At 35.8% G+C, this 23,430-nt stretch overlaps 1 protein-coding gene across 7 annotated transcripts in view; it reads left to right on the top strand.

Annotated features, from left to right (window-relative positions):
* The first annotated feature begins 243 nt into the window (after positions 1-243).
* The window catches only part of LOC149130143 (uncharacterized), a 70,174-nt gene continuing 46,987 nt past the window's right edge, over positions 244-23,430 (top strand). The window contains exons 1-3 of one of the 7 annotated variants that reach the window (XM_089346547.1): positions 244-453; positions 7,989-8,177; positions 11,363-11,420. In XM_089346547.1, the coding sequence (XP_089202673.1) occupies positions 8,092-8,177; positions 11,363-11,420 (144 nt within the window). In that variant the 5' untranslated portion in view covers positions 244-453; positions 7,989-8,091. Of the gene's footprint in view, positions 454-7,798; positions 7,909-7,988; positions 8,178-9,664; positions 10,464-11,362; positions 11,421-18,969; positions 19,171-19,309; positions 20,179-23,430 lie in introns of those variants that run through there. The other 6 variants (XM_089346548.1, XM_089346549.1, XM_089346546.1 and 3 more) reach the window with 6 other exon arrangements.

Here is a 23,430-nt window from a genome sequence, read left to right as displayed (position 1 = left end):
AATTCTCAGTATGTTGGAGAAGCAGGTTACTGTCAATCCCTATATATTTATGATTATAAATGATTTTACCGAAAAGGTTTTTTCATACTGAGCTACCCGGCAAAATTGTTAATTATTAATTTTATTACTAATTGACGATTCCCTGCCCTGCATATCTATATTTTAATAATACCTCTAAGGTGAATAGTTAAACCGCAAGAAGTTCGTACGGGTCTCTTTTCTATGCGGGACTATTTATGATACACGCTGAATTGAATTCATTAGGGTGAGAGATTTTGAACTCACTGGCCGATAAATTTCTTAACGTCTACCTCACGTGGTCTTGACGTCGCATGGTCAAAATTAACGTGAGTTATTTAGACATTAACAAATTTATTAGAATATTTAGCTGAAGATCAGAATAGAGTATTCTTTGCTCTTAACTGTGAAACGATCGTACTAAATTAACTAAAGGCAAGTGGATTTTTTACTCTTCTCTACTGTTTTTTGTTCTGTGTGTATCAAAAATATCGCTATCAATTTAGAGTAATAATTTGTAGTTTTGGAATCAGTAGTTCTTTGGCTGCTATTTCTGAATTCTCAGTATGCTGGAGAAGCAGGTTACTGTCAATCCCTATATATTTATGATTATAAATGATTTTACCGAAAAGGTTTTTTCATACTGAGTTACCCGGCAAAATTGTTAATTATTAATTTTATTACTAATTGACGATTCCCTGCCCTGCATATCTATATATATATGTATATATATATATATATATATATATATATATATATATATATATATATATATATATATATATATATATATATATATATATATACTGTTGTATCTGGGGAGAGTCATTTTCTTATCGTGCCTTAAAATTTAACACACTCACCGTTAAAATTTCCACTTATTTTTATTTTCCTAAAATTTTCGTTGCGTCTTGCAAACTTTTCAAGTCTTGACTCTGTCCGTTATTCACGTTGCGTTCTGTTTTTGCTTTTCTTTTTTTTTTGTTTTTGCGCATGCGTGTGTCTCAGTGTGTGTATGTATGTACGCATGTATGTGTGCATGTGTGTGTATGTCTGTCTGTGTGTGCATATGTATATATGTATGTATGTGTGTGTTTGCATGTATGTATGTATTCTGCATTTGTGTGGTGTTTTTTAATGTATGTGTGTGCATGTGTGTATATGTATGTATGTACCTCTGTCTCCTTGTGTGTGCATGTCTGAGTGTGTGTGTGTGTGTGTGCTCTGCTGCTATGTACCATGTTTGCATGTATGGGTGCACATCTTCATATGTGTGGACAAATGTGTGTGTATATGTGGTCATGTGTTTCAGTCTCTATTTGCGTATGTGGTTGTCTGTTCATATACCCTATGTACCTACCCATACATACATTTGCATGCACACACATACACCCACACCCACACTCACAGACATACATACCTCTATCTGCATAAAAGCCCATCAACTGTTCTACTTTACCTGTGTAAAATGTGGGTATGGGAGTATGATATCTATGTATATTTCCAATTTAGTATTGGGGAAGTTTCATTTATAAGGATGTACTCCCGTATTTGCCTTAGAGTTGGGTCTTTTGGGTGCTTGGATAAGATGCGGATGGCAAGTTGACCCAAATTGCCTCCATGCTGGCATGTTGGTAGAGTATGGAGGACTGTTTTTGTCGTCATATTGTCTCATATGTTCGTTTAGCCGTTCCGCAATGCTCCTAGATGTTTCACCTATACATGTCATATTCAGGTCTTTACAAGCGCCTTCCATGCATTTTATGCTGTAAACTACATTTATATTTCTGAAGTTAATTCCAGGGCTAATCCTACATACCATGCAGTTATCATTGGTACATATGGTATTCTCAAAGGAGTACGTCCTCTATAGCTGTGACCTGGTGGAGTTCCCTGGCTTTTCAACAATCTTAATGTTGAGTTTGGACTCCTTCAGAGCTTTTCTAAACCTACGCGCTAGTTCTCCATGGGTTGTGGCCTCTACAAACATCACTCCTTGATATCTGTCGGTTTTATACCACGTGTTCGCCTTGTTGGCTTTGTCACAAATTCTTTGCATTCTATTCCATTCTTTGTTTCTATATCTAGGGCAGGTACCACTGGTATTATTACTTATAATCTTATCTAACCTCTTTCTAGCTCCCCTGTATACTCGAACCCTATCTTTCTGATCATATCCAGAGAACTGCAAGCGGTGCATGAAGTTCTGTATATGTTTTTTCGTTTCATAGGGTTCTCATAGTGGGGAGATGTTGTTCATTATCCTAACTAAGTCTGCTATCAGTATGTTAATTTTCATGCTGTGTGACAAAGCTGAGTTCTTGTGAACGACATGTTTTGAAGCTATGGCTTTCATATAATATGAGCGGAGGAGCTGCACAGTCTCTAACCAAAGTTCAGTATCAAGTACCGGGAGCCTATTGTTGGGGTGTTTAGACGGGTAATGTATAGTTACCTTGATACTTTGGTTGATGGAGTTAGCTATTTGCTGGATGCTCTCCATTACGTTCCTTTCTGTTTCTACATGACCGTCACTAGAGTTGGTCCTAACTATGATATTAATGTCATCTACATATATGCTGTAAAGTAGAAGAGTTGTGGACTGTTCTGCTAACCTATGTTTGAGTTTTCTGTCCCACCAGGTCATGAAGAGGCCGGCCACATCTCCAGCTACACCAACGCCGATGGCTGTACCTTGAACCTGTATGTATAGTTTAGTTTTTTGTTGAACTTTACTATGTGGTTCTTCAAGGTGGTTTTTATACTGGCCCCTATTGCGTGAGCAATCATTTCCTTTACCTGATTGTTGTTGTCAGGGTTTTGGGTGGGTGCAGTCCAGCCACTCCAGCGTTCAGTGGTGCTTTTTTTCACTGCTGAAGTGATGGTGGGTGGTCTTCCCCTCTGTGGCCTGGTGGGGCAGAATCTACTGAGGTCATGGTCATCTAAATAGTTACTGTCGTAGCTTAGTCTGAGGAACAATAGAGTGCAGCTCCTCTACTCTACACACAAGGAGACAGAGGTACATACATACATATACACACATACATTAAAAAAAACACACACACACAAATGCAGAATACATACATACATACATAAATACATACATAAATACATGCAAACACACACATATATACATATATACATACACACACATACATACATATATACATGTGCACACACACAGACACACATACATACACATGCACACATACATGCGTACATACATACACACACACTGAGACACACGCATGCGCAAAAAAAGCAAAAACAGAACGCAACGTGAATAACGGACAGAGTCAAGACTTGAAAAGGTTGCAAGACGCAACGAAAATTTTAGGAAAATAAAAATAAGTGGAAATTTTAACGGTGAGTGTGTTAAATTTTAAGGCACGATAAGAAAATGACTCTCCCCAGACACAACAGAATATGCTTCAACACACGAAATCACATAAAAAATCTTGCAAACCAAATCCAAAAACGAAATATATATATATATATATATATATATATATATATATATATATATATATATATATATATATATATATATATATATATATGTATATATATATATATGTATATATATATATATATATATATATATATATATATATATATATATATATATATATATATATATATATATGTATATATATATATATATATATATATATATTAAAAAATTCATAAGGGAATTTTCTATTCCCAAGAATAAAATTATTCATTTATATTTATATAAGGGCATTACTGCAGATTAATGCCACACACTAGACTTCCCAAATAAACACATTTTATTACCGAATGCGAGGAAAAGCAACCCTTAAAAAAACCAACCTTTTTTTAAAAAATAAACTCAACTATATATCGACCGATTTCACGATTACCAGAATAAAATCTAGCTTTCGTTCGTCAGTATAGTAGGGTAGAGATATATAAAAATAAACAAAATTCTTACCTTACCAAAACTAACACCTTATGTATCCAACATAGCAAACGGAATGATGTTTATCCCTATATATCTATGCAAAAAAGCGGGAAACTTTTGGGTTGCTCTCGGTAAACGTATCTAAAACGGAATAAACTATATATATATATATATATGCATGGAGACCATAAACGAAACTATATATATATATATAGTTTCGTTTATGGTCTCCATGCATATATGTATATAGGCTGCTGCCTATGGTGATGTTTACTTCCCTCTCTTATTATTCATGTCACTGGAGAATCATTAAGATTACATGTGTGTGTAGATAGCAGTTGGTGGCCTATTTAAGACTTAATTGATTCAACTGCACAAAGACATGATAAACAGCAGTAGGCGTCAGGGACAAAGAAACTAGAAAGGCGATAGTGCGATATGCTAGAAATAACAGCTAAATCACCCTTAAATCATAAACACAAAATACATTCATTTTTGTTTTTGGCTACGTAATCGTATAGGTTCCCGTGTGTAGAACAGGAATTCGCAAACATTCTCTAAAAATCCCAAATGAAGAAGTTATGAGGGTTTCATACCACCCAATTATTTCTTTATTTTTAACACACTAGAAAGAACGAAATTCTTCCGGATCTGTTCCACAAACGCGAACCTTAACACAAACGCACACAAATCACAGCTCGCCCCATGGCATAAAGCCGGGGTTAAATGCCGCGTAAATCTTTCCAACTGCAATCAAAAATACAGGAATAGAAAAAGACGGGATTCCCCAATAGCAACTTTAAAAAGCTGACACATTTTATAACAACTGGTTGTATGCAAGTTTAACAAGGAGCAGCAACTTGCGTCCGGTCAAACTGACGTATGCTTAATCAACAACGCATGCGCAATGTATGTATTTATGTACATCTGAATGTATGACTGTATGTATGCATGTATATATTTATTTTTGTATGTGTATCTGTATGTATGTGTGTATATTTGTATGTACGTATGAATGTCTATATGTATGTATATTTGTATATAATAAATAAAATATATATCTAAGTCCATTACCTAGTATATATATATATAATAACATATATTTCATATATATATATATATATATATATATATATATATATATATATATATATATATATATATATATATATACTTTCATTCTTTCCTTCTTTCTATCAGCCCTTTTACACTTCATCCATTCCACTCTTCGTTCTTTCCTTTCCCCTCTCTCACATTTCCTCACCTTCTCTTCATGCTCACATTCTCTCCTCTTTCACTTCATTGTGTCTCATTTTTTCTCGCCCCTCCTTAATTCTTCTATCCTTCTGCCTGAACCTCTCTCTCTCTCTCTTCTTTCCCCACGTGACCGGTGTTCAGCCAGGCTTGACCTTTCTTTCTTCGTTCGACTACCATCCGTGCAACATCTATATTCCTTCCAGCTTAATTTAATTCGTCCTTAGTCGAATGCCACCTGTTGTTATGTCCTGTTAATTTGTGTAACATTTCTCTGTTTTTTCCGTTCTTGTTTTCGTATACATTCGCTGCTTTCTCCCAAGGAATCTAATGCTCTTAGTTTTTCCTTGGGGCTGGCCAGATGGGAGCGATCTCGAGTATAACCAGCCGAAATTGAAAAGATAATCTGGAACTCGACTGAGGATGGAAAACTCCGTATGACCCGTCCTTGTTATCTTTGTATCGTCTGTCTAGATGTTTTGTTATCCCTTTTTTGTATCACCTAATTGTCTGGATGTTTTGCGTTCTTGTCCCATAAGAAGGGATGACCACTAGGTGGACATCCAATATGCTAGAAAGAGGTCATCAGCGACCCAACCACAAAGAAAAATCATGTTCTCCAGAAAAAATTCAGCAAAATACCAGAGCTTAGGCGGGCAGGACAAAATGAAAAATATACAAAATAAAGAATTAATTGTGCACCGGTTTCGCCATCAACTCTTTTACTTACGTAAAATCGTACGTGGATCTTCAGCACAATCGTTCTAAAATCAATATAAATTGCAGAACTATACACGAATTATCATCATAAAATTTGACATGCGTACAGTTCTACCAATCGGTAGAATTGTGCGCATATTGGATGTAGCACATTGGATGCCCACCTAGTGGTAATCCCTTGTTATACGCATATATATATATATATATATATATATAATAGAAATATGTTACAAAAACAAAGAAACTACACGTGGAAATGTAAAGGGAAAGTAAGAAGAAAAATAAGCGAAAATGCACTTTGGAAATAAAAAGGTAAAGGCTTTTTATGAAAAGTAACGATAGATATATACAATTAGATGAACTGAGGTAGGAATAAAAGTTATAAAAGTCATTATTGTGAATTGTTAAAGAGATTCAAAAGCATACCGGTTTCGTAATGTTACTAATCATTGCTTTGAGTGCACACTGATTACTGAACGGTGTCAGGTCTAGTAGTCCCTGAGTAAAAAGATTATGTGTAAGGGATTTGGTGCAATTAGCGTAGATCTAGATCTATAATGTGAATGGTGTATGGGATGTATGGGGGTTAGTGGTATTAATTGAAAGGTTAGTAGTGTTCTGTATTATGTTATGTGTTCATATTGAGTTGTGGAAGATATTTATTGATGAAAGTTGCCTCTTTATTCATTCTTTGTTGTACTGAGGTGTTAGAAAGGAAAAATTAGGAAATTAAGATTAAGATTCCTCGCACATCTTTCTTTGTGTCCACTGACCTGTATCTGTCTGTATTGTGGTGGCGGATTTATTCTTTGTGGAGAGTGGTTCTTCGACGGAGTGATATCTTGTTTGGCCAATATTATTATTACCATACGCTAAGCATGTAATGGCATAGATTAGATTTCCTAGGCACAGGTGAAATTTGATTTAATCTTAAATATTTCACCTTGTTTAAAGTGGAACTGTGAACCCTCCAAAAGGTTAGGGCAAGTACCACAGTTAGGTCGACCACATTTTCCCACTTTTGGTTCTGTTGTTAATGGATATAGTATGTATGTATGTATATATGCATCATATATATATATATATATATATATATATATATATATATATATATATATATATAAAAGATAATAAGAGTGAAAAAACTACAGAAGGCTTGTGTTACATGGTTAAAGTATATATTTAAATTATGTCAGAAAAATGTTAGAAAAATGTTAGAAAAATGTTAGAAAATCTTTTTGGTATATAAACATTGTATTTTGAGAAATAACCGGTTTCGTGTTGTCTTTTCAAATTTCTCAAAATACAATGTTTATATACCAAAAAGATTTTATAACATTTTTCTAACATTTTTCTAACATTTTTCTGACATAATTTAAATATATACTTTAACCATGTAACACAAGCCTTCTGTAGTTTTTTCACTCTTATTGTCTTTTATACATCCAACCACGTGCTTTCACATACCAACTTTCTCACACACACACACACACACACACACATATATATATATATATATATATATATATATATATATATATATATATATATATATATATATGTATATGTATGCATATGTGGGCACAGGACGTCCTGAAACGTGTACAACAACGAAATACGAACCTGAAGCCGACCAAAGCCTTGTGAGTGGATTATGTAGACGGAAACTGAAAGAAGCTTGTCGTATATATATATATATATATATATATATATATATGTATGTATGTATGTATGTATGTATGTATGTATGCATGCTAGCTTGCATGCATGCATGCATGTATGTATGTATGTTTGTGTGTCTGTGTTTACCCCCAACCCGAACATCTCTCTCTCTCTCTCTCTCTCTCTCTGTATCTCTACCTCTACTCACACAAACAGGAAACGATTTCGGCGCCAAAATTTGCAAAGGGTGACTGCTTTAATGTTTCAAATCTATTCTGCTATCAGGGATTATTATATCTTCTATATATTATATTCAGTGGTTCTAACAGGTATGAAAAAGATATTTTTGTTTTAATATTATACTTTTACTTGTTTCACACACATATACAAACTAACGTCTTTCTTTTAGATGAATTATTTATCATCATTGGTTAATACAAAGATCCTCACCCGAGAACAAAAACAAAAATTAACCAACCTGGGGTGTGTTAACAAGTATATGGAAAACTAATATGAAAAAAAAGAGCGCGCTGACAACCCTGGGGGTAGGAAACTTTTGGAAAATTCACGAAATCCTATTTTTCCGTCATAACTTCCGGTAAGATGAATATATATCGATCTTTTTTTACAGAATCCTACGTTTTTGGTTATGAAGGATCCGATTTTTCACTTTTCCCAGAATTTTTTTTTTTTTTTTTTTGCAAAATACGTAGAAAGATACGAAGATTACGATTCTGAAAAAAACTGGTTTGGAAAATTTCAATTTTTCAGAAAAAAAACTATATATATATATATATATATATATATATATATAACCTCATGCCTTCAAGCAGGCTATCCATATGCTAGAAATAACAGCCAAATCTCACAAAACTGTGATAACATAATGCAATCAATCTACTCACCTTTCTGAAAATATTTCTTCCAGAGTAATTTCCCGCAGTAATATGACAACTTATTCATGTGAAATTAAAGTGCTCTTTTATCTTCAAACTTTCTTTTTTTAAACTTCTTTCTATCTGTCTACGTGGGAAAATACGGAGACAAAGAATATGGAAAAAATAAACAAAAATTCAAATTTTAATTTCAAATTTTTAATGAAAAACTCCGACACCAAATCCCCCCAGTCATCCCGCCATCTGAATGTGAAAATCAACAGTTGTTTTGTCTGTTTTTGTATGCGTTCTAGTAAAAGGCCTGAGGGTATATATATATATATATATATATATATATATATATATATATCATATCTATAAAAGGCAGATTTTCTCTGTGTGTATACATGCGTATGCACACATTTAAGTATGTGTGAGCGTAAACCTGAGCGCACATTCTCATATATAACATCGATGCACACACGCGAATAAATGCATGGTTTTATAAATAAATATAAGCATACACTCTTACCCATGCATACACAAAGACGCACACACACGAAATCATTACTGTATGTGCACAAGTGTAAACCTGGTCTCTATACGTAAGCATAGACGCACACATACGAATGCATAATCAATGCTACAATACAGACATCCACATAAAAAAAAAATTGGGTCTCAGAGTATATATGTAGACAACTTTTTAAGAAATTGCTGGGTGTAGAAAAGTTAAAATTGGACGAAAATACATGTATAATAGAATTCCATATGTCGAACCGTCCATAAAAAGTTAAATTTGATTACAAAGTGTTTTAAAATAAATACAAATAGAATAGAATAAAGTAAAACAAGAAAAAAGAAAAACTATGCATATAACAGTCGAAGGTTTTCTTAAAATGACGTAGGGATCTATACATTATTCTTGCAACGCTAAATAAATCATTTATAATGCGGTACCAATCCAATAGTAAGATTGCACAATGGTTACGAGGAGTTAAGCATTATCAATAATATATATACACTACCCATATGGTATGTTATTCACCGACATTTTAAATTTGGACGCATGTCTACATGAATTTAAAAGTTCGCGTTTTTGGTTCAGAGCTTTCTTATCTTGGAATAAGATATGCAACTTTTCCAACAAGCACAACTCACATTTAATTGGTCTTTAATGGGCACCGTGCCTGTAAGGTGATGCTCTACCTAAAATCCTCCATGTCACGTTGGAAGGTTGGGCTTAGTTTTCTTTTAATTGCCAGACGTATTTTGCCAGGCTAGTCTTTGTCCTATTTTCGGGGTATCTGAAAGAATTTTTGTGCGAATAAGGCCTGGTTTTGAATTAATTTTCAGAAGCCCCTGTGTAAGTTCTATAATCGTGAGAGCCTTCTATCTGGACTTTGGCTCTATACACGATACCCTTTTCTAGACATCTCCCTTCCAACGGACAGGAGGTTCGATCTCTGCAATTTCATCTTTTTGTAAACGAGTTGGCATTATGGTTTTTGGCAATTATCTTATTGTTGTGCTGGCTGATCAAAGAGGCGAAGTTTTTGCAGCACGAATAGCTGATCTTAAGCGTTCTTCTATTGAATATTCTGTAAAACTTATGATCAGGTTGAAAGTGCCTAGAGACTAATTTTAAAATTCCTTACCTATATTAGTTCTTACGGCCATATCGAAAGCTGAGTTGAACCACAAAACTTTCCTAGTCCTAGTTCTTCGTGCTGCGCTGCTGCTAGCATTAGACTGGGGGTACTGGATCCTCTCAGAGAATCCACTATTCTTTAAAGCAATATTATAAGTTGCTGCGTTATGGAATGTTACCTCGTCCGCAGAAACTGACGATATTCGCCTACCTACGTTACTAAGTTTCTAAGAATAACAGGCGGATGGTTGGATTCTCTGCTAATATTCCTATATTAGTCTATCATTAGGATTCCGGTAAGGTTTAAATATATCTGAATTCAAGTCAAAATTTACATCTATGAAATCTACTTTTTGAGGTTAGTATCTATTGTAATCCGCAAGCCTATCCTTTGGAAGGAAACTATAAGATCCTTCCTAAACTCATCTAATTCGTGGCCGTTTAAATTTCGGATGATTATAAGGCCGTCATCCCTATATAATCCTACGTCTATTAAGGGAAATTCTAGTTTTAGATTGTGCAGCATATAAGCGTACATAACTCAGCCCCGTCGTATGCCCCCATCGGTACATCGGAAAGAGAATCCTCACTCTTTTTAATCATCATAAAAAAGAAGTAAAGAAGTGATTTTCTTGCATGTTGACATACTGCTTGGCGAATTCTAATGCTTTCAGGAACAAAGGTCTGGATATTGATGGGTAAAAATTAACAATATCAAACTGCGTAAATTTGCAGTTATACTTATGGCTAATCCCTTTAAACCAATCTATTACTGACTTATTATTCTTCCAAATCCGTAAATTTAAATCACTATCTAACTTAGTTAAAATTCGGTCTAAAATATATTTGCTAATAATCCCTATTTCAGTTTTTGCAGGATTAATTAATCTACATTTGGGGTTTCTATTAAAATTGGCTTTATGGTCTTTTAGGGTAATAAAAGCAGGTCGGGGGGAAAGGTATTCTATTCTACCACTAATCTTAAGATTGTTAGCTATTCTTCTTGCCTCCGAATTCATTTATTTGTATAAATTTGTGTTATCTTTTTTGTATGTATCTGTGATGCTATTCGAATTTAGACGCTTGTAAAGTCCTTATCAACCGCATATAAGTTTTTTGTCCTGTCGGAATTAACGAAGATCTTATTCGAGTTGTTGATTTCTGTAATTTTTCTTTCATATCTCTCTGTAGATGGTTGGTATATTTACGGAATCTAATTATGAATGGGATGATGTTTTCTTTCCTTTTCTTTTTTAGAGTTCCAAGTTGTGTGATGTCCAGTTTCATTGCTCGTAAGATTCCGTTTTTTATTAAGGTAAGTGGGCGTTTTTGTTCTAGTAGGAAGTTTTTAAGTTCATTTAGTCTTATTTGGCGTGTTTGTGAGTCGGTCAGTATGCTGCATATGCGTCTTACCATACTATATTGGATGTTTCTTTATGTGGGATGGGGGTAGGAGTAGAAATTTAAAAATTGATGTGTGTCAGTCTTTTTATAGTAGATATCTGTTGTGACGATGGAGTTGTGTATCTTGATGTTGATGTCTAGGAAAGGAAGTTCATTATAGCTGGTTTCTGTCGTGAAGTTCATAGATGGGTGCAGTGCGTTGAGGATATTGTCGAATGTTCGTAGATCTTCTGATCTGTTCCAAAAGATGAAACAGTCATCGAGGTAGTGTTTCCACTTTTTCTTGATGTCTTCTCTGAAGTCGTGTTCGAAGATTTTCCCTATTTCCTCGTATAGTTTGTTCTCAAGGAAGCCCATAACCAAGTTGGCATATGAAGGTGTGAATTTCGTACCCATAGACGTTCCCTTTACTGTCAGTATGCCTTGTTGTTAAATGTGAATATATTTTCTTCAAGTATTACTTGGGTGGCTTTGGTGATAAAGTTTGTTTTGAAGCAATTGTCTATGAATTCCCTGCAGTTTTCTACCCAGTGTTTCATCGCCACCAGGGTGTGTAAAAAGAGACAAGTCCCTACACAAAATTTAAATCTGAAGAATCTATTTGAGTAGATGAAAGTGCTTATATGTGATTTTTAAAAACATGTGACATGTTAATAAATATTTGTGTATGTACAACTATCCAGATCTCTGAATACCTTATTTTTTCTAGTATATAATATCTGTACATCACCTCCAAACCTTCTAATATATATATATATATATATATATATATATATATATATATATATATATATATATATATATATATATATATATATAGATAGATAGATAAATAACAGTAGAGTTAATTTGCTCCATGTGATACATGCGAGACTGAACCTGGAATCATGTTGTTTGTAAGCACAGTCCTTACCCAGCATCCCAGCCTATAACTAGTTATTCTTTTCTACTCTCGGCACAAGGCCCGAAATTTGGGGGGAGTAGGGGCTTAGATCGACCCCAGTACGCAACTGGTAATTAATTTATCGACCCCGAAAGGATGGAAGGCAAAGTCGACCTCGGCGAAATTTGAACTCATACGAAATACCGCTAAGCTTTACGCCCAGCGTGATAACGTTTCTGCCTCCTATAACTAGTTAATAGCAAACCAATGAGTATCGTGATCCACCAGAAGAAAATAGAAATGAAAGGGCCTCATAGGTGAAAAAAAAATAATAATAATGGTCGAGAAACTATCGACTGCTCGTTTAAACAATCGCTATATTTTCAGCAATGTTCGACTAAGGGAGATAATTGAAAATATATCATAAAGTTACTTCCCTTGAATTATTTATTGACGTATTGTTAGGTTTGAATTTCAGGGGGTTTCATATGTCGCTTCTCAGGGAACAAGCATATATATGCATGCACAGACACAAACACACAGAGACACACACACACACACACACAAACACACACACACACACAGAGGCATAGCTATATGTGCGCAAACATACATAAATGGATATATATATATATATATATATATATATATATATATATATATCAAATAGAAATATGTTACAAAAAGAAAATAGAAACAATACGTGGAAATGTAAGGGGAATATAGGAAGAAAAAAGTAAGAAGAAAAATAAGCGAAAGTGCACGTTGGAAATCAAAAAAAGTAAAGGCGTTTTTATGAAAAGTAACGATAGATATATACAATTAGATGAACTGAGGTAGGAATAAAAGTAATAAAAGTCATTATTGTGCATTGTTAAAGAGATTCAAAGGCATACCGGTTTCGTAAAATTATTTTTCACTGCTTTGAATGCACACCGACTACCGAACGGTGTCGGGTCTATTAGTCCCTGAGTAAAAAGATTATGTGTATGGGAGGTAAGTAGTTCTGGATTTGGTGCAATTAGGGTAGATATAAATCTATAATGTGAATGGTGGATGGGATGTATGGGGGTTAGTGGTATTAATTGAAAGGTTAGTAGTGTTCTGTATTATGTTATGTGTTCATGTTGAGTTGTGGAAGATATTTATTGATGAAAGTTGCCTCTTTATTCATTCTTTGCTGTATTGATGTGTTCTGTGAACATTGATAGAAGGGGAAAATTAAGATTAAGGTTCCTAGCTCACCTTTCTATGTGTTCACTGACCTGTATCTGTCTGTATTGTGGATGGCGGATTTGTTCTTTGTGGAGAATGGTTCTTCGACGGAGTGATATTCCTGTTTCGCCAATATACTGATCACCACACTCTATGCATGTAATGGCATAGAGTAGATTTTCCGAGACACAGGTGAAATTTAATTTAATCTTAAATATTTGGTGGCGGGGCAGCCGATTTGATCGACCCCAGTACGCAACTGGTACTTAATATATTGACGCCAAAAGGATGAAAAGAAAAGTCGACCTTTAATAATAATAATAGTAATAATAATAATAATAATAATAATAATAATGATAATAATAATAATAATAATAATAATAATAATAATAATAATAATACAATTAAACCTTGGGAGAGGCATTATGTCGGTAATAAACACACGCACTGGTTCAGTCCTTTATTAATTTATATAGTTTTTTGTTAAATTATTTCATTGCACTCTTGCAATCTCTTCAGTAACTTGTCTTTCCACTTCCATTTATTTTGAATATATGATCTGGCGTTGTTTTGGCGTTGTTTCGAAACTGTTTGGTATGAGCATGTGAGTGTGTGCAAGCTCGTATGTGTGCACGCTCATATGTGTGCACGCACTTATGTGTTCGTGCTTATATGTAAGTATGTGCGTCCATATGTGTGTTCGTAACAATTTCGTTTATATCAGATCAGATAAAGACTTTTTAATTAATTTATTTACGTTCATATTCCGCATCATATGTGTGAACAGCACATGTAACCATGTATATAGAACGTCTTTATCTGCCAAGAAAAGAGGGAGGCCGTGGACTTCTACAGCTGGCATTAACAATGAAGGTAGCCACAATTGGCCTAGACACCTATCTGAAAAACTCTGAGGACTGGATGCTAAAACTTGTCTTAAAACATGAAAGCAAGAAAGCATCTTACTCAGTAACAAAACAGGCAAAGGAATATCTAAGTGAATTCCAATTGCAACAAATTCAAGAATTAGACGAACTAGAAACACCTGCAGAAAAAGCTAAGCGCTTGAAAACCCGTGCTAAAATTGCTGCCTTAGATATTATGACTGAAAAATGGCATGGAAAACCTCTCAATGGCAAATACCCAAAGAGAGCGAATAATGCAGATATTGACAAAGTCCTTACCCATCAATGGCTAATGGCCTCTGGCTTGAAATTAGAAACAGAGGGGTTTATCATAGCAGCCCAAGATCAATGCCTACCTACAAAGAACTACCAGGCCAACATATTAAAGAACGGCAGCTCCCCATTATGTCGTATATGCCAACAACAAAATGAGACCATCGATCATGTTGTCTCCATGTGCAGTTTGCTTGCGCCTACAGAGTATCTCAACAGGCATGATAGAGCTGCACAATATATTCACTGGGTAATATGCAAAAACCTGGACTTGCCCCATGATAAAAACTGGTGGGAACACAAACCACCCCCAGTACTTGAAAATGATCACATCGCACTCCTCTGGAACTTCACCATTCAAACTGACAGAAAGATAGACGCAAATAGGCCAGACATCATACTGAAAGACTTCTGACAAAAATCATGCCTCCTCATTGATATGACTGTCCCAATCGATATAAACGTATCTGTCAAGACCTACCAAAAATTGAGCAAATATAAAGATCTTGAAATAGAAATTAGCAAAATGTGGAATCTGAAGACGAAAACAATACCTATTGTCATAGGTGCCCTGGGAATGACAGCGAAATGGGCTGATTACTACCTAGATCAGATACCAGGAAACCCCAAAATGGCTGAAGTTCAAAAGATAGTGCTCATGGTAACTGCCCATATCCTACGTAAATACTGTCTATGTGATCTCAAATTTTAAAACAAACACATAATTTTCTTATGGTTTCTTAAACATTCACTAGAACAAAACTGTACAAATCCAAATATATGGTACCCTAGGCATAACACCGACATGAACTTCTAACTTGTTGTCTCTTGAGGTCTCTGGGTGAGACTTGGATCCAACTTGTACAAATGCAAAACAAAAGTCAAACATAATAATAATAATAATAATAATAATAATAATAATAATAATAATGATGATGATGATGATGATGATGATGATGATGATGATGATGATGATGATGATGATGATGATGATGATAATAATAATAATAATACAGGCAGTGGCTCGCATGCCTTCTGATCTTAATCGATTGGAAGCGTTATCATGTATATTGTTTTGTCTCGGTATAAAAGATGGGCTACAGCAAATAATCTGCTTAATACCACAGATTTGCTTGTCAATTGTTTGACCTGAACCAGTTGAGCATGTCCCTTGGAGGCTGATGATATGTGCATCTCTGATCATGAGCAGAAGTAGTGGGGAGCATCATAACCATGTGTTGAGAGGAATTCTTTGAGGTTTGAATAATTCACCTTTGGAAACATGGGTGTTTTGCTCAACATCCTTAAACAAACCTTATTCAGGGACCTTTTGAGTGGGATGGGCTATTCAACCTGAAGAAAATTCTAACTGGGCCCCCACCTGCGAGGTCATGCGCTGTTTATCTTGATATGAGATCACCATGTCACGCACAAATGGTTGTGCTGCATGTGCCTGGTGTACCCTTATCAGACGGGTAGTCATGATGGGTATAATGGGCTTCATATATTTTACCCCAGTGTCACTTTGATGGCATGCACTGTTCTCTCACTCAATAACAATAATAATAATAATAATAATAATAATAATAATAAGGTTGACGTTGATGATGGTGGTGGTGGTGGTGGTCGTCGTCGTCGTCGTCGTAAAGAAGAAGAAGGGGGAGAAGGAGGAGGAGGAGGAGGGGGAGGAGGAGAAGAAGAAGAAGAAGAAGAAGAAGAAGAAGAAGAAGAAGAAGAAGAAGAAGAAGAAGAAGAAGACGACGACGACGACGACACCAGAAAGTGATAAGTGCAGAATTTATGGATAAAATGGGAATAGACAACACAGCAGAAAGTGATAAGTGCAGAATCTGTGAACAAAATGGTGAAACCATATGGCATATTACCAGTCAATGTACGCCACTAGCCTAGAAGGAATATGAGAGACATTATAACAATATAGCAAGGATTGTCCATTGGACACTTTGCTACAAGTATGGACTTGACAGAGAAAAAAATTGGTACGACCACAAACCCGTAGGCATCATCGAAAATGATAATGCAAAGATCCTGTGGGATTTTGTGATTCAGTGCGACCATGAGATAGAGAATAGGAAGCTAAACATAGTCTTAATTGAGAAAGAAAACAAACCACGCTGGATCATAGATATAGCATGCCCAGCTGACAAGTTATGCGATAAGGAAGAAAGAAAAGTCGATAGATATGACAGGTTAGCTTGGGAGGTTAAGAACTTGTGGTCGATGAAAAAGGTAGCAGTAGTACCAATAATTGTCAGAGCCCTGGAAACAGTGAGTAAAAATCTTGAGAAGTACATGGAAGAAATAGGGGCTGCAATAAGGGTGGAGCACTTGCAGAAAACAGCACTGCTTTGAACCGCTCGAATACTCCGGATGGTGCTCGAAAAATAAGAGTTGTTACCGTAGTTCATTTGTAGTGAACAGCTGACACCGCAGTACATCTAGTGTTAGAAGCTGTGCAAAGGTAATAATAATAATAATAATAATAATAATAATAATAATAATAATAATAATAATAATGATAATAATAATAATAATAATGGTTTCAAATAATAATAATAATAATAATGGTTTCAAATTTTGCCACAAGAGCAGCAATTTTGGAGAAGAAGATGATGATTTGATGACATCGACCCCAGTGTTTCACTGGTACTAAATTTATCGACCCCCCCCCCCCCGAAAGGGTAAAAGTCAGTTGACCTCGGTGGAATTTAATCTTCAGAACGTGGTGACGAGCGAAATTCAAATTTTTTTCTTCTACATACAAGCTTTCATACGTTTCGTTTTGGGATTTGGTTTGCAAGATTCTTTATGTGAGTTCGTGTGCTGAAGCATATTCTGTTGTGGGGAGACTCATTCTCTTTTAGTGCCTTATAATTTGACACACTCACTGGTAACCTTTCCACTCATTTCCGTCTTTATTTTTCTAGAATTTTCGTTGCGTCTTTTCAATAGTTTTGACTCTGTCCATTATTCACACTCCGTTCGTTTTGTTTGTTTGTGCGTATGTGTGTGGGTTAGTGTGTGTGTACATACACATATATGTATGTTTGCATGCATGCGTGTATGCATGTATGTGTGTGTGCATATGCGTATACGAACATTTGTATGTATGTACGTATGTATTGTGCATATTCATGTGATTGCGTGTCTGTGTGTGTGTGTTTATGTATATATATATATGTGTGTGTGTGTGTGTGTGTGTGTGTGTACCTCTGTGTGTGCATGTCTGAATGTGTGTGTTTGTGTGTGTAGTTTTTACAACTATGTACCGTGTTGGTATTTATGGACGTGTGTCTCCATATGTGTCCTTGTGTGAAGTTTAGTGTGTGTGTATATATATATGGTCATGTGTTTCAGTCTTTATTTGTGTTTGTGTGTATGTGTGCTTGTCTGTTCATATAACCTATGTACCTATCTGTCTGTATGTCTATTTGTTTACTTTCATATCCATATGCTAATATACATGCGCATATACATACACCCACATACACACATACATACATCTGTCTACATAACAGCCCACTAAGTATTCTACTCTACCTGTGTAAACTGTGGGTATGCGGGTATGATATCTACTATGTATATTTCCTATTTAGTACTGAGGAAATTTCATTTATTATGTCTGAGTGTTGGGTCCTTTGGGTGCTTGGATAAGATGCGGATGTCAAAATGACCCAGGTTGTCTCCATATTGGTCATTGGCATGTTGGTAGTGTATGGAGGACTGGTTTTTGTCGTCATATTGTCTCAAATGTTATTTAGTCGTTCGACAATGCTCCTAGATGTCTCCCCTATGAATGTCATGTTCATGTCTTTACAAGCACTTTCTATGCATCTTATGCTATAAACTACATTTCTAGTTTTGTTGTGTGTTATTTAAAGTCGATTTAACTGTTATGTTTGGGCCGCGGTTATGGTACACATTACTGGGCCAAGTTACCATGCATTGGAATTGAACCCATGAAAATCTGGTTGCAAACCACCCTTCTTAACACAATACCATCCGTGCCTTTATGCTGACTAAGTTTTAATTGTAAATATGACGCAATACTTGAAATAAAATTATCTTACAAAGAAATGCTAAAAATAACGATAAATGCTTCTAAGAAAATTCACCCCTCCCCTACAATACAAATGCGCACATTATTTCTAGTTTACAATTTGTTTTCGTCTTACCACGAAATACATTGGGTGGAGTCATGCGCGTAGAAGGAAATTGAAGTAACAAAAGGAATGGGGGTGAGTCCGTAAGAGAAGGCAAACACAAATCATAAGTTTTGCTCCGCTGAAAACAAAGATAATTTGGAGTTTCTGTGCTTTGGATTAAATACGATATTAATCAACATAAAACAGCTACAATTTATCGTAAGTTGAGTTAATCAGTCCGTCTCTCTCTCTCTCTCTCTCTCTCTCTCTCTCTCTCTCTCTCTCTCTCTCTCTCTCTCTCTCTCTCTCTTCTCTCACACACACAACCACACTCTCACAATTTTTTATTCTTTTACTTGTTTCTGTCATTTGTCTACGGCCATGTCTGAGCACGTCTTAAGGAATCGTACACGAAGAAATCGAACCCTGATTTTGGAAGTGCAGTTCTTATTCTATCGTTCCTCTTATTGCCGAACCGCTAAGTTACAGGGAAGTAAACACATCAGCATCGGTTGTCAAATAATGGTGAGGAGGAAAACACACAGACACAAACAGACATATATATTTACTTACTCTCTCACACACACACACACACACGCACACACACACACATATACACACATATACTTACATAGATACTTGTATATATATTCATTTATAAATATATATATATATATATAAATATATATATACATATATATATGCATACATACAGACACACACAGACACAACCACACACAGACACACAGACAACACACACACACACACGCACACACACACACACACACACATACACACACACACGGAGTAACTGTTCGGCGGAGGTGATGAAAAATTAAAATTACAAATCGATTTTAGGTTGCTTAAATCCTAACAATTTATCACCTGTGTGTTAATTCCGCATTATAATCACAGAAATTGCATTTGTAAATACTTCTAAGAAAATCCCACCCTCCCATACAATAGAAATGTGCACATTGTTTCCGGTTTACAAATTTTTGATCTCACCACGTTTATTTGGCACACAAAGAAATACATTGGGTGGAGTCATATGCGTAGAAGGAAAATGAAACAACAAAGAGAGTGGGAGTGAGTGAAAAGCAGAGTTCGTAAGAGAAGGCAAACACGAATCATAAGTTTTGCTCCACTGTAAACGGAGGTAATTTCGAGTTTCTGTGCTTTGGATTAAATGGGATATTAATGAGCAGAGAACAGCTACAACTTATCGTAAGTTCAGTTTAGTCTATCAATCATTTTATTTATCTCTCTCTCTCTCTCTCTCTATCTCTCTCTCTCTCTCTCTCTCTCTCTCTCTCTCTCTCTCTCTCTCTCTCTCTCACTCTCTCGCTCACACACATACACATTCTTTTAATTTCTGTTAAACTTATAATTGTTTAAGTAATTTGATTGCTACCATGCAGGAGCACCATCCTTAGGCGAGCAAATCGACCTCCAGGACTTATACTTTGTAAGCCTAGTACTTATTCTATCGGTCACTTTTGCCGAACCGCTAAGGTACAGGGATGTAAACACGCCAGTATTGGTTGCCAAGCGATAGTGCGGTGACAGACACAGACACACATATATGTATATGTATATATGTATATATATATATATATATTTATATGTATGTATATACCTATATGTATATATGTATGTATATGTATATGTGTGTGTGTATATATATATATATATATATATATATATATACACACCTGCTGCCAAGTGGTAATAGAGTTTCCTGTACACGGTATATAAGTTCCAATGGAAGTTCATATTTAGTCATTTCAAAGCATGGAGCCGTAGAATCAGTGTTACTCGTTCGAAATTGTTTTGTGGTGTGAATGAAAATTTGAGAATGTCTTGGTAGTATTAATGGATCGATTGAGGGAGGAGAGATGTGTATGATATAGTAAAATAATGATTCAGAAAGATTTGGGTACTTCAAAAGATAAGCACCATGCTGGGTTGGATAAACTTGTGGTTCCGACCTATGGTCTATAAGTATCAAATAGAATATTCGGGTTGTATACATATAGAAAACCAACCCTATAAGTATTTAGTACCTAGGGCCGGGTCTACAGCACGCGTCACGTTGAACTATACATTGTTACGACTTGTCGCAGACCCTCGAGGGTGAGCGACAAGTCGTAACAACGTATACTTCAACGTGACGCGTGTTGTAGACCCGACCCAAATGTAAAACAACAGACGATGGAACTGTAATGAGCTGACAGTAATCCATTATCTGTTATTAATCGCTTGACCCTAGGATCTACGATTTTAAACCCTCATACTTACTCTCGGTTTCCTTTGCTGAAATGGTACGATAAGCACAGATAGACACATCACCACGGATTTTCAAGCGATGGAGGGGATGAACAGAGAGAGGCACACACATAGACATGTACATATATAAATATATATATATTATATATATATAATTGCTCTCTCTCTCTCTCTCTCTCTCTCTTTATATATATATATATATATATATATATATATATATATATATATATATATATATATATATATATAAGCAATGTTAATTCTCTAAATGAAGTATTAACAGTAACCGCACGATAAAGTGTAGTATATTGCCACTTAAGTGTGGCTGACCCCTAGGGGTGGATGTTACTGTTGCTTTTAGCCCCAGGAGGACATCTCCTCCAGCTGGCTTATCGACACACTACTGTGTCCTGTTTGCCAAGGGAAGTTATCCCTCCCATCATGATCTGTAGCACGAACGGACCCGGGTTTCAGGGTTATTTCCCTTCGTCAGCGTCCGATAGCCACTGATCTTTGATGAGAGAGATAAATTCTTGGCAATCTTATATATACTTTTCCAGTGAAATTCTTCACTGATATCGAAAAGGTGAAATCAAAGATCAGTGGCTATCGGACGCTGACGAAGGGAAATAACCCTGAAACCCGGGTCCGTTCGTGCTACAGATCATGATGGGAGGGATAACTTCCCTTGGCAAACAGGACACAGTAGTGTGTCGATAAGCCAGCTGGAGGAGATGTCCTCCTGGGGCTAAAAGCAACAGTAACATCCACCCCTAGGGGTCAGCCACACTTAAGTGGCAATATACTACACTTTATATATATATATATATATATATATATATATATATATATATATATATATATATGTATATACGTACATACATATATACCTATATATTTCGTGGGACTCCGTCGATTACGACGACGAGGGTTCCAGTTGATCCGATCAACAGAACAGCCTGCTCATGAAATTAACGTGCAAGTGGCTGAGCACTCCACAGATGCGTGTATCCTTGATGTAGTTCTCGGGGAGATTCAGCGTGGCAGAGGGTGTAATAAGGCTGGCTCTTTGAAATAAAGGTACAACAGAAACGGGAAGAAAGAGTGAGAGAAATTTGTGGTGAAAGAGTACAGCAGGGTTCACACCCTACCCAGCTGGAGCCTCGTGGAAATTTAAGTGTTTTTCGCTCAATAAACACTCACAACGCCCGGTCTGGGAATCGAAACCGCGAGTCTGCTGCCCTAACCCCTGGACCATTGTGCCTCCACGCATATATATATATATATATCTAAAATATATTTGTGAAAAGGGAGGACGTTGTCTCACAAGCAGTTGTGCAGGCAAAAGCGTTAGTAAATGCGGTTTGATTGACCTGAAAATTTATTAAAAGTGCTGGGAAGTTGGCATGACAACTTTGAGTTTGTTCAGTTGAAAAGCGTGACATCTAGGACAAAATTCCTTATTTTTTAAATGTGTCCCGAATGAAGTCAGGTTATAATACTAATATATAGTAAATCCCAAAAAAGAAGAACAAACACAACAAAACAACAACGCAAGGACGTGGTACATGTATTAACAGACGCTCAGGGAAGGAAAGAAAGGTGGTTTAACGTTTCGAGCAGAAGCACTTCTTCGGAAACAGAAGAAAGTACAATAGAAAAGAAAGACGGATGAAGAAAATCGCCAACGATTCACATGCGGTTACATGCATACAAATCTATTCGTAAGACCTTTGTCAGCTCGAAGCTATAGTTGAACACACTCAAATACACAATCACATACACACACACTGAAACATACACATACACACGCACACACATAGATATATATGTTTGTGTATGCATTTATATGTATACATGGGTAGCAGCAAAATCCACCTACAAATCTACGGTCGACCTAAAGTGATAGCAGAACATAGTTGGCCATTGTGCTACGCAGTGGGACTGAACCCGCAAATATTTGATTTAGACCTAATATTCTGAGTCTTTGCAGACTAATTTTTAATAGTAATTATGACGCAATGTTTATAATAAAATGTTTATACGATATATATTTTTATGAGCTATTAATATTTTCATGTAAATAGAAACAGTTCAGATATCGTTTTATGAAACGCCTGGTTCGTTCACGCAATCCTCAGTCTCTCTACACATCGTATAACAAGATAAAGCAAGACTGTAGGATAAGAG

This window comes from Octopus bimaculoides, chromosome 30 (assembly GCF_046866305.1).
Source record: "Octopus bimaculoides isolate indiv1 chromosome 30, ASM4686630v1, whole genome shotgun sequence".
NCBI classification, from domain to species: domain Eukaryota; kingdom Metazoa; phylum Mollusca; class Cephalopoda; order Octopoda; family Octopodidae; genus Octopus; species Octopus bimaculoides.
This window is presented reverse-complemented; position numbering and strand designations above follow the sequence as displayed.